The 13632-nt window shown below is 37.4% G+C and overlaps 1 protein-coding gene across 1 annotated transcript in view; it reads right to left on the bottom strand.

The window, feature by feature from the left end:
• Window positions 1-1208: 1208 nt before the first annotated feature.
• The window catches only part of LOC308678644 (vomeronasal type-2 receptor 26-like), a gene marked incomplete at both ends in the record, with an annotated part of 34509 nt that continues 22085 nt past the window's right edge, over window positions 1209-13632 (bottom strand). Inside the window, 4 exons of the mRNA XM_081345872.1 lie at window positions 1209-2107; window positions 2195-2321; window positions 2827-3054; window positions 10408-10610. Coding sequence (XP_081201998.1) covers window positions 1209-2107; window positions 2195-2321; window positions 2827-3054; window positions 10408-10610 — 1457 coding nt within the window. The remainder of the gene's footprint in view (window positions 2108-2194; window positions 2322-2826; window positions 3055-10407; window positions 10611-13632) is intronic.

Here is a 13632-nt window from a genome sequence, read left to right on the forward strand (position 1 = left end):
TGGGTCCGGAGTACCTCAGGGATCACCTGCTGCCGGCATCAACTTCCCTCCGCCCTGTGCGTTCCCACAGAGAGGGCCTCCTCAGGGTGCCACCGGTCAGAGAATGTCATCTGGTGGCCCCCAGGGGGAGGTCCTTCTCTGTGGGCGCCCCGGATTTATGGAATCGGTTGCCGGTCGAGCTCCAGATGGCGCCCGACCTTCGCTCCTTCTGACGCGATCTGAAGACGCACTTATTCGAACAAGCCAGCCTGGCCTGATGGGGGATGGGTTTGGGATTTTATTGTTGTTTTTTAATATATGTATTTACTATTTTAGTTTGGGCATTGTATTTAATTCTTTTTTAACTTTTGTATTTTTGTATTTTTATATATTTGCCCTGTTCACCGCCATGAGTCCTTTGGGAGAAGGGCGGTATATAAATAAAATTATTATTATTATTATTATTATTATTATTATTATTATTATTATTATTATTATTATTATTATTATTATTATTATTATTATTATTATTATTATTATTATTATTATTATTATTATTATTATTATTAATTATTATTATTATTACTATTATTATTACTATTATTATTATATCTGTTTAAGGTTGAAGAAGGAGAATACAAATGGGTGAAGGGAAGATCAAAGAAATATATCATTAATTAATATACTAATTATGGAATTATAAAAATCAATTATTATTGACTGCTTTTTAATTATTTTCTTTTTTTTTCAAATAGATAAACCAAGACAACACACTGTACACCAGGCACTGGAGATTGTTATTGTAAAAAAACAATAAAATATTTTTTAAAAAACCCAATTCATAGATCTTCCCTGTTTAAATGAAAGGCTCATTTAGTTTAATGCCCACTTCTTGTTACATATTCTAGTCTGGATATGAATTAAGATGACCAATAAAATTAAATATATAATTCACATTTAATCTATATATTTAGTCAGAACGGTCTATCGCATAACTGAAATATCTCAACAAACCGATTTGTCCTATTATTTATTTATTTATACTTTTTATGGCCCCCAATTATAATTGACTTCCAGAAGAAAAAAGAGTTTCAAACTATCCCATGTCCTAGGGGACAGGGCATCGTAGAAGGCCAATCTAACTGCACATTGCTTTGTGGCTCCAGTGTACAAGTGAATAACTTCCCCAATATACATCATATATGATGTCAGGGAAACAGAGAGATTTGTTAAAACTTTCTATTCATGAGCTGATGTTTATTGTTCAATTCAGGTCTCATCACAATGATAAAACACTTGGGAAGAAAGATACACAGTAATAAGCCAGCACTGGAGGAGATCATGGAGAAGATCTCCACAGCCAACGTATATTTTCCCCTTGTGCTTAGATAGGTTGGAATAAAGCACAGCCAAACACTGCAGAAGACCAACATGCTGAAGGTGATGAATTTGGCTTCATTGAAACTGTCAGGCAACTTCCTAGCTAGAAAAGCAGCAGAGAAACTAACCAGAGCAAGAAAACCCATAAAACCCAAAACACAGTAGAACATGACCGAGTCTTCATTACACTCCAGGATCAGTTCTTCAGGTACTGAATGCACATCAAAATCTGGATATGGTGGTGAGGCTATCATCCACACAGCACAAACACATATTTGAAAAAGGGAGCAGGAGAGTAGAATGAAACTAACCATTCTTCCCCCCACCCATTTCCTCAATTTGGAACCAGGTTTGGTGGCCATGAATGCTAGAACCACAACAAAGGTTTTGGCCAATACACAAGAAACTGCCACAGAAAAGATCAGAGCAAAAGCTGGTTGTCGAAGGAGACAAACAATCTTTTCAGGTCTCCCAATAAATAGAAAGACACAAAGGAAAGAAAGGAGAAGAGAAACTAGGAGTGTATAAGTGAGATTCCGATTGTTGGCTTTGACAATCGGAGTAACTTTGTGTTTCACAAAGATTGAGATTACCAAAGTTGTCATCAATGAAAAGCAAAGAGAAAGAACAGTCAGACTGATCCCCAAGGGTTCTTCATAGGACAAAAAGGTGATCCGCTTTGGAAGGCACATATTTTTGTCAGGATTTGGATATTGGTCCTCTGGACATGGAGAGCAGTCATCTACATCTGGAAAAGAATGCATGTGAATTGATATAGGGAATTATAGTGTTTTGCCATCTTGGCTTAGTCCCATTATATTTGAAAATTTCCTACCCTTCTTCTTTGATATTTTCCCTTCTGGACATAGGTGGCAATCATAACAGCAAAACCACTCCTCTTCTTTCTTGGCCTTGCTGTATCCTGTCTCACAGGGATCATTACACAAAGATAGAGGTAATGTCTATCAATGAATGAAGAAGAATATTTTAAGATACAGAGAGGAAAGGAAGTGCTTGGAGTGATACTGTTAGTGTGCAATCAATAGTGTGATAACATAATTTTTGATGTAATTGGTCTGAAAGAATAATGAATTAAATATCTACAATTATTGGTTTTTGTGGCCTTCTATCCCCACTGTCCAATGACAATTTATGTGCTGAATAGTTAAAGTTTGTTTTCTCAACTTCTGAATTTTGAAGCCAGCTAACTGATGAAATCTAGTATACTAGCTTGCAGTTTTTACGCCAAAACCATGAAAACCATTGTCCATAATTAACATGGAGGCAAAATAAAGGGTACAATGTTCAATAGCAATTGCTAGAAAAGTAAAAAAAAATTCTTACTGATATTTTTCTTTCTGCATGACATTTGTACCTACTGTAGTTTAGTCAGAAATGATGCTTTGAGACTTTCATCAATAAGGATATTAAAATGAAGACAGATGAATCTAGATTCAAAAAGCTAACCTGATTAAAGCCTACTGGCCATATGATGGAATGCACAGAAATATTCAACAACTTGTCTGCTGGAGCTGTGGGATCTATTATTCCTACTTTGACCCTCACAAAGGATTGGTTTGGGAATGTGATCCAGTTGATAATATCAAATCCACCAATGAACTCTCCATTTTTGTCAAAGGAGATCTTTTCACCAACACTGTTGTTGAATCTGACACTTCTCAAAAAAGAATGAACCTGAAATATACTGATACTCAGAAAGGAAAAGAGAGACAACAGGACTGAGGGAGGGAGACATAATTCATATATTCAAAACATTCATATGAATGTTTCTTTAAACAAAGAAAATATAAACATTTTTTAAAATTTAGTTGTAGGCCAGTATAAAACAAATGACATAACAATCATTCTAACACAAAGTCAGAAATAACATATCAGCTTACTGAAACAAAATTAGCATAGAATTGCAAAACAAAACAAATCAAAACCTTTGTAGTTTAATTGTTAAAACTACTCAAGCCAGAGGATTTGTAATAAATATATAATAAATATTAAGAAGTTTAAACTACCATATAATTGTGCTCATTTCACACAATAAAGTAAATCATGAAAAACTCCAGGCTGGAAAAATCACAAGCTGGAATTAAGATATCCAGGAAAAATATTAACAACCTCAGATAAACAGACAATATTATTTTAATGGCAGAAAGTGAAGAGGAAATAAAGAACCTCTTGATGAAGGTAAAACGGGAGAGTGCAAACGTTAGCTTGAAACTCAACATGAAAAAACTAAGATCATGGCATCTGGTCCCATCACTCCTGGCAAACAGAAGGAGAAGAAATGGAAGTAATGACAGATTTATTTTCTTGGGCTACAAAATCACTGCAGATAGTGGCTTCAGCCATGAAATTAAGAGAGGCTTACTCCATGGGAGGAAAGCTATGGCAAACCTACACAGCATATTAAAAAGCAAAGACATCATCTTGCTGTCAAAAGTCTGTATAGTCAAAGCTATGGTTTTCCCAGTAAATGTACAACTGTGAGAGTTGGACCATAAGGAAGGCTGAGCACCAAAGAATTGATGCTTAAGATTTGTGGTGCTGGAGAAGACTTTTGAGAGCCCCTTGGAGTACAAGGAGAGTGAATTGGTCAATCCTAAATGAAATAATCTCTGACTGCTTTGGAGGACAGATATTGAAGCTGAAGCTCAAATACTTTGGCCACCTAATGAGAAGACAGGACTCGTTGGAAAAGATCCTGATGTTGGAAAAGAAGGAAAGCAAAAGGAGAAGTCAAAATGACAGCAGAGGATGAGATGGTTAGATAGTGTCTTCAGCACAATGAACATTAATTTGGGCAAATTCTGTGAGACAGTGGAGGATAGGGGGGCCTTGGGTGTTGTGGTCCAGGAGGCCGCAAAGACTCAGACATGACTTAATGATTAAACAACAACAATACGTAGAATATATTGTTGTTGTTGTTGTTAGCTGCGAAGTCGTGTCCGACCCATCGCGACCCTATGGACAACATTCCTCCAGGCCTTCCTGTCTTCTACCATCTTCTGGAGTCCATTTAAGCTCACGCCTACTGCTTCAGTGACTCCATCCAGCCACCTCATTCTCTGTCGTCCCCTTCTTCTATTGCCCTCGATCTTTCCCAGCATTAGGCTCTTCTCCAGTGAGTCCTTCCTTCTCATTAGGTGGCCAAAGTATTTGAGTTTTAGCTTCAGGATCTGGCCTTCTAAAGAGCAGTCAGGATTGATCTCCTCTAGGACTGACCGGTTTGATCGCCTTGCGGTCCAAGGGACTCGCAGGAGTCTTCTCCAGCACCATAGTTCAAAGGCCTCAATTCTTTGGCGCTCAGCCTTTCTTATGGTCCAACTTTCACTGCCATACATTGCAACTGGGAAGACTATCCGGCTCTCTCAATTTCTGGCAAATAGTTGGGGAAGAAATGGAGGTAGTGACAGATTTTATTTTCCTGGGCTCCAAGATCACTGCAGATGGGGACTGTAGCCAAGAAATTAAAAGACGTTTGCTCCTCGGGAGGAAAGCCATGGCAAATCTAGACAGCATACTAAAAAGCAGACATCACCCTGTCAACAAAAGTGCATATACTCAAGGCTATGGTCTTCCCAGTTGCAATGTATGGCAGTGAAAGTTGGACCATAAAAAAGGCTGAGCGCCAAAGAATAATACTCAAATACTTTGACCACCTAATGAGAAGGAAGGACTCACTGGAGAAGAGCCTAATGCTGGGAAAGATTGAGGGCAATAGAAGAAGGGGACGACAGAGAATGAGGTGGCTGGATGGAGTCACTGAAGCAGTAGGCGTGAGCTTAAATGGACTCCAGAAGATGGTAGAGGACAGGAAGGCCTGGAGGAACATTGTCCATAGGGTTGCAATGGGTTGAACATGACTTCTCAGCTAACAACAACAACAATAATTGAATACTCTTCTTACGAGCCTTATATTTGTAGCTGTGCTAAAATTTGATTTCAATTACAGTATAGTTAAAATCAAACAGACTGGAGGCAAGAAACTAACAAGTTAAAACAAAATCTAACTGCAAAGGTCTATATGTCTGTATGTACATACAGACAGATATAAAACCCTTTCCAGTTACAATATGTTTTATCTAGATATTGTGTTATGCATTTGCTATATTACCTTATGTTCAAAACGGAGAGACAAATGGCCATAACACATACTAAGTTGATTTCTGGTTTGTTGTGCAGCCGTCATAGATGGCTGGGAGATTTGCTCTGTCTCCCCCTCCAGTTTTGCATTGCTGGGGGGCCCTGAAAAGGGCCGAAAGTCACCCCAAAGAGGAGAACAGCAAGGAGGGATATTCATTGGATCACAGGAGAGCCACAACTCTCCTGTTAGACCTGGCAATCCCTCCAAACCAGTGGATGAAAGGACTGGCCATTATGACTAGTCCCTAGACTGCGAACAGCTGAAGTCACATTTTCTACCAGGCAACTTTTAAAGCAGTGCGGAAGAGTCTGGCTGAGATATACCTCTTTTACACCCTAATTATTTTCTGTACCTTCTTAAGCTGCTAAACATTTTCCCCCCTGTGGTGAGAGAAGGGGGATTTTAGCCCTCCCTCCTGAAAGAGCGGCGACGAACCACCCAGGAGTATTTAAAACATTGAAAAAGTAACTGAATCCCAATTGAAATTTTATTTCTCAAAGCTTGTGGACTGAAAGACTTTTTATTTTTTTATTTTTCATTATCTACTTTTGTTGAAAATCTGGGTTTTTCCTTATAAAAAAGAAGAAAAATGGAAAAGATTAAAATAACTCTGGTGCTCAAAGGGAAACTTTAAAAGGTAGAGGCAACACCGTGTGCTCAAATTTGATATTTTAATCTGTTATTTTCTAGGGGCCTGGCTGACTGCCCAGGGAAATAGATAAGATACATAACCTTGAATATTTTGAAACAACAGCTGTGAAAGGCTCTGTGTTCCTTACCCAGGAAAAAAAACTTTTTCTTTCTTTTGGATTTTCTAAGTGTAAAGCTTTTAGTCTAAGATGGAAGAAGACCAGGAACAAAATTTCCTTATGGATGAAGATCAACCACATTCTCTCTATGTTGAAAACAATAATTCAAACTCTTATCACAGCCAATGAAAAACTAAGAGGCTATGGGAAGGAACAAGAAGACAGCCCAGATATGAAAGCACAAACTTTGACCACAACTCAAGAATCGTCTATACAAAATACAATAGAAAAAAATGAAACATTTAAATATCACAACAGAAGAATCAATTATTCAACAAATATTGACATTTGAAAATCCAGAAAAGATACCGACAACTTGGAAAAAGGAAAAGGTTTCCTATACAAATCAGAAGGAATTGGAGGATCTAGAAAAAGAACAGTTGGATGAGAAGATAAACAATTCAGAACAACCACATCAATATGGAAGAATAAAGAGATGACCCACTAGATCTACAAGTCCTCTCAAAAAAATGGTGACCGCATGGTTTTGCCAACATCAATTAATATATATGACATTACAAGAAGATTGGTTTGATGACCCAAAAACAAGGACATGGAAGACGATTTGGCAAAGGAAAAAAGCTAGATAAGACTGAAGAAGAATGGAGTTTTGATCATCTTATTGAAATCTAAAACAGAATGTACGGTACTTAAATAGATAAGATGTACATGTTGATTGTTATGAACTGAGATAAAAAAATGTTTTTGGTCATTAAAACTTAGCAGTATAAATACTAATAGATAAATTTGATTTGTGCATAAAGGTCATGTAAAGGTGAATAGGATGTAGATAAGCTAATAACGTATTGATGAAAGTAATAAAGAGGTCTATATGGAATGTCAAAAATGAAAATTATTAGTTTAAGCAAGAGATAGCAGGTACAAAGAGGAAGAGAGAGGAATTATTAAATACTGAAATAAAAAGAAATTTTGATTACTACTTAACAAAAAATTGAAAACTAGCAGAAAAGAATATCATTGTATTCTTAATTTGTTGACATAGAGGGTGAGAAGTTAAATAATCAAGATGTGTATTTTGAATATTAGATTTTGTGAGGAATGGTGATTGATGAATTGGGAGTATATTAAAAATCTTGGGAATGATAAATATCAAACGTTAAATCTAAATGTTAGTGGAAATTAAAACTGAAAAATCTACTAGGTCATTGATTGTCTAAAAGATTATATGTTAAAACAACTAGAGTATATGTAAACTAAAAACTATTGATATATGTAAGAAAGTTATTTTCCATGCGATTGATAGGATAAAACTTGTTTTTAAATTTACAAATAGAACAGTATATATGAAGGGAAAAAGAAAGGAAATGTTTATGGTAACAATTTGAAATCTGTACTAATGATATCTGCATGTAATTGAATTACTACTACTCAGCCACCACGTTGCTTTTCAAATATGTGAAAGTAATATTAGAAAATCAATAAAATTTGAAAAAAAAAGCATACAAAATTATGGTAACCTAGATGGGATTCAGGATCACTTCACTTGGAGGAATGATATGTATTCAATCTTAGCTCACATACAGAACTGGGCTAGGGTGCCTGATATTTATTTATTTATTTATTTATTTATTTATTTATTTATTTATTTATTTATTTATTTATTTATTATTTAAATTTATATACCACCCTATTCCTGTAGGACTCAGGGCGGTTTACAGGGAAAATTAAAATACATAGCATACAATTGAAATCAGTTAAAACTATGATTAAATTACAGTCACTGAAGTTAAACTAAAACCCAATTAAATTAAATTAATTAAAACCCCTCAGTCTGGGCCAAACAGCTCGAAGAACCAGGTTTTCAAGTCCTGGGAAATGAGCGAGTTCCATGGGAAGTTGGTTCCATAGGGCCGGCGCGCCCACAGAGAACGCCCTTCCCCTGGGAATAACCCGCCAGCATTCCTTAACCGGCAGTACCCTGAGAAGGCCCTCATTGTGGGAGCGCACAGGACGATGGGAAGTTGATACCGGCAGCAGGTGTTCCCTTAGATAATCCGGACCCAAGCCATTTAGGGCTTTATAGGTCATCACCAGCACCTTGAATCTCACCCGAAGGGCAACCGGAAGCCAATGCAGCTCACGGAGAAGAGGTGTTACACGGGAGTATCGGGAAACTCCCATAACATAATATCCCCATTCCTGGACAGCTAGCAAGAGGCAGAGGTAGTCAGGGTCCTTCTCCCACAACTAATATGTTGTGAATGGGGAAATATCTACATTTCTAATGATCATATGAATGGTCTTGAAGGACAGAAGGGAGAGCCACTATCAAGGTAACATTCAGATAAGAAGTACTTGAACCTTGATTAAGAAATATGATTTGAGAAAACATTTCAGAGAAACCTTAGTGTATCAAACAAAAAGAATATGGTAGAGAGCTAAGCACATTGAGGCTTTCAAGATTCAGTTACTACAGCTCTTGCAATAAAATTAGTCCTTACCTACATGGTGATGGTTTCTACCTTTTGGGGCTGAAAATGTCTTGGGGGGGTCTCTAAATGTGAGACAACACAGAAATATCTAAGTACAGGTGGTCCTCATACAATGTCTGCTTGTTCAGCAATCATTTGAAATTGCTTGGTGCAAAATATATGGTACTGATGACTTCCTTGAAATTCCAGCTGTCACAACACCCCTGTGGTCATGTGTTCACAATATTGGAACTTGGTAACTGGATTTCCGACTGTTGCAGCATCCCAAAATTACATGATTGGGATTTGTAACCTTCCTTGCTGGCTTTCCACAAGCAAAGTCAATGGGGAAGCTGGAAGGAAGTTGGAAGTTGTAATCACATGAGATGCTTCAAAATCTGTGCAGTCCTCACTTAACAATTAACAAACTATTCCAAAGAAAGCATCTAGAACAGGGGTGTAAAACTCCTGGCCTGTGGACTGGTTGTGTCACGTGGAAGCCGCATCAACCTCAGCTCCAGCAATTGGAAAAAAGTTGTGATACATCGTGACATGTCATGTGACGTGGTGAGTTTGACACCCCGGATCTAGAAGAAAAAGCAACTACTGCACATCATGTGAATGGAATAGATCACCTCATTCTATTTATTAATAGACTGAATTTATGAGAGAGAGATGGAAATGTAGTAAGGAGGTGAATTCTCAGGAGGAAGGGGATATATTTCAGACAAGTAAAAGACAACTCAGTTTGAATATTATGTGTGAGAGAAAAAGGATGAAAACACTCCTTCCTGAATAGTTCACAGATTATACTGTGGATACATATATTAAAGTGCTCAATCTGGCAAGATTTTGTCTATAGGTATGAAACAAAAAAGAAACCAGCTTGGAAGAATCACCATATCCCATTCTAAATTTTGCAGGCAGTTGATTTCATGGATGTGGTTACAATTTTGTAGGATGCAATTTACAATTTTAACATCAGCATATAAATATTTCAGTTGGTTAATCCATTACTGTATCTCACATTTAAACTTAATGTCAATCCCTCAAGAAATTATTGTTCACTAGTCTATGGACAAGGGACGCGGTGGCTCAGTGGGTTAGGACGCTGAGCCTGTCGATCGGAAGGTCGGCAGTTTGGCGGGTCGAATCCCGAGTGCCACGTAACAGAGTGAGCGCCTGTTACTCGTCCCAGCTTCTGCCAACCTAGCAGTTCGAAAGCACCTAAAAATGCAAGTAGAAAAATAGGGACCACTACGGTGGGAAGGTAACAGCGTTCCATGTGCCTTTGGCGTCTAGTCATGCCGGCCACATGACCACGGAGACATCCTCGGAGAAGCGCTGGCTCTTTGGCTTTGAAACGGAGATGAGCACCGGCCCCTAGAGTCGGAAACGACTAGCACGCATGTGTGGGGGAACCTTTACCTTTACCTTTAGTCTATGGACAGATCTTGCAATTGCAGATATGGTGGTTTCCATAGTATTCTGCTTACACACTTACCTGCCACAACACTTGATTATGAAACTGTTTCCTCCCTTCTTTAACAAATGTTCTTTCCCTGGATTTGGATGGATACAGAGATTGCAAAGCATGTGCCACAGCATAGACTGCATTGTAAATATTGTAACTCTGGCCACTCATTACTGTTTCAAACACAGATGTGGGAAGGGTCTCAAGCCTCTCCTGTCCAGTACATTTCTTCCCAGAGGTCTCCATTTTTAAGTTTGCAAAGAAACAATCAAATGCCTGTTCCCAAAAATCTTTCCGAAAATGATCGTGTTGGTTGTTGATGTTTGAATTCAAGTTTTGAAGAAATTCCCGGAAGTTTTGGACCTCCTTAGTATGAACTGCAAAGGATAAAGCACCATGTAGAAAATGGATATCCCAAAATTTATGAAAGGCAACTGAAGTGTAATCTGTCTGAGCTGTTATAAGCCAAATCTTATTCTTCTTTGGTATATCCTCCACTTCTGAAAACTGGAGGAAGCTTCTCAGAGTTGCTAAGGACTGAGTTTCACCATATAAAAGTATCACATTGGCTGTTTTTTTCATGAGAACATGATATATATGTAGTCCTTCATTTATGGTATCAGTAAAATCACTGTAAAAAGATTCTTTTGGGAACTCTCCTATGAATTCAGTACAGATGCCATGCTCAGAAAATGTAGGGAGCACCTCCTGAAGGAATTTCTCTCCTTTCTCACCCTTTACTACAAGAATTCCAATCCAGATCCATCTAAAATATAGCAATAGCTGCAGGAGGCCCCTACGTTGGTGGGATTCATTCGGAAACATTTGTTGGAAGAAAACTGTTTGAGTCTCTTTATTCATGACTGGAGCAGAGCCATAGGTCAACTACAGAAAGATAAACATATGCAGTTGAAAAGGTCTATGTGAGCCTAAAAAATCATTTGTATTTTTGGGTACCTTTGATGTTATATTGTGAAACATTATGCAACTGGTTGCATTTACTAGGAAATATCAACCAAGATGTCACCTTTGAGGTATCAGTAAATACATTTTTGTCGAAGTAGTTTTATTGTGAATATTTGAAACTTTGTTCAGTGTCTGGAATTTGGATATATTTTGCTGTGTCAAATAGCCCCACCATCTGTTCAGAGTTATGATTACCCATGCTGTTATGCTAATCCTATCAAGCAAAAATAATAGCTAGGAATCTGAAAGGATTCTTAGGAATATCACCAAGATGTCACTCTTCAGGTATCAGTAAATATCTTTTCCTAGAAATAGTCTCATTGTGGATATATCAAATACGAACCTTAGATCAATTTCTAGAATTGAGAAATGTTTTCCTATGTCACATATCCCCACTGTCTATTCAAACCGACTCATTACTCAGGCAGCTCTACTGATCCTATCAAACAAAAAAATAATATGTAGGAATCAGAAAAGTTTCTCCTTTTCACAGAGAGAACCATAAAGATACCTGTGGGCATCTGGCAGAATGATAGTGTGTCTTCAGCACATCTTACCTGAGGAATTTTGTAGATGCAGAGCACAGTTGCCATGTGAAGAGAGATGTCAGGTGCCCCAATGACTGCAGCCAAGGCATTTGGGACCCCACACTTGTAGTTAGGGATGAATTTTCCCTGAGTGAAAGGCAGTAACATTGAGGCAAAGTAAGTCCAGCCTGGACTAAAGTTGCTGTTAAAAATGTGGAAGCCCAGCGTGATGTTGGGTAGGATCTGGGAATTTTCATTGATCTCTTTTATAGCAAAGGCTATAGCCAGAATATGCTGGTAATTCTGAAAAATTATTCTGTAAAACAATTAAAAAATCATTAAGAAAGGTCTGCTTCACATTACGGCACTTGTAATCATTCAGTACCACACATTTTGTGGAATTTGTGAAATAATTCTTATTTCTTTGTTCTTATATGTGAGAATGGCCCACTATCAAACAACAGCTTTTGTTGCAGAAGGAAATTGCTACATTTTAGCACCATAAATATCAAATGAGAAAACTGATCATGGGTAGTATGTGCTTCCCGTTTCTTAAGGATAGTAACAGCTTCATAAATTAAGCCACATTCCTGTATGTTAATAGATATTTAGATGCGATGTGTTATAAATGGAGATTTGATCTCCATTTCAACATTACCTGGAGACTAAAGTAAAATATAACTTCACATAAAATAAACCTAGGCATCCTATTTCAGATGTTTGTTTCTGGATTTTTTGACATTAGAGGAAACATTCCAAGCATCAGGTAATATACCAGCAAGGCTCAGAGCTTGACAATAAATTAATGGTGTACTTACATAAGTCCATCATGAAATCCCTGAGAAGGATCTTGAATAAATTTAATGGGATTAGAAGATCCAAAGAAGGCAGAAATAATTCCTGCAATATTAATGTCACCAAACTGATGATAGGTGTGCCGAATAGGAAGAGGCTGATGAAAGTCACATTGAAGGCCAGGATCCTTGCATGCCACTTCTGGCAATACTATCAACAGTAACTCCATGAATACTAACATCTTCCTTGAGTGTCTTCTTTCTGGGTGCAAATGCATCCCTCTGCCACAAGTTATTTGAAATGGATCAGACTGACCTGCCTTCTTGAGATGTTCTTCAGACACAAATAGTGAGTGCAACATAATATCAAATCAACTCAAAGACCTTTGGGGCTCCCAGCCATAGATTGGAATATCATGGGGACAATAAATACCATAATTCAGTGCCCCTTCCTCCTGTTTTCATGGAGTCCCATAGGATTTGGAAGAGACAAACTGATTAATTTCTTAATGATAATAAGACAGCCACATATGTGAACATCTTCAAAACATGTGAGGACCTCCAGAGGCAGGGATGCATGAAGAATAGAGAAAAATAAAATCATTAGATCCATAAATCAAAATAGAGATGTAAATATATGTATGTGTAAAGGCATTATTCTATTCTATTCTATTCTATTCTATTCTATTCTATTCTATTCTATTCTATTCTATTCTATTCTATTCTATTCTATTCTATTCTATTCTATTCTATTCTATTCTATTCTATTCTATTCTATTCTATTCTATTCTATTCTATTCTATTCTTGTTTTATTCCATTCAATTCCATTCTTCCATTGCACTAAATAACATTCTATACTCTACGATCCATTACATTACCATTTTTTTAAATTTTTATTTATATACCGCCCTTCTCCCGAAGGACTCAGGGCGGTGAACAGGGCAAACATATAAAAATACAAAAATACAAAAGTTAAAAAAGAATTAAATACAATGCCCAAGCTAAAACAGTAAAAACAACAGTAAAAACCCAACCCATCCCCCATCAGGCCAAGCCGGCTTGTTCGAATAAATGCGTCTTCAGATTGCGTCGGAAGGAGCGAAGGTCGGGC

The sequence above is a fragment of the Vipera berus genome, assembly GCF_964194415.1.
Source record: "Vipera berus genome assembly, chromosome: Z".
Lineage (NCBI taxonomy): Eukaryota > Metazoa > Chordata > Lepidosauria > Squamata > Viperidae > Vipera > Vipera berus.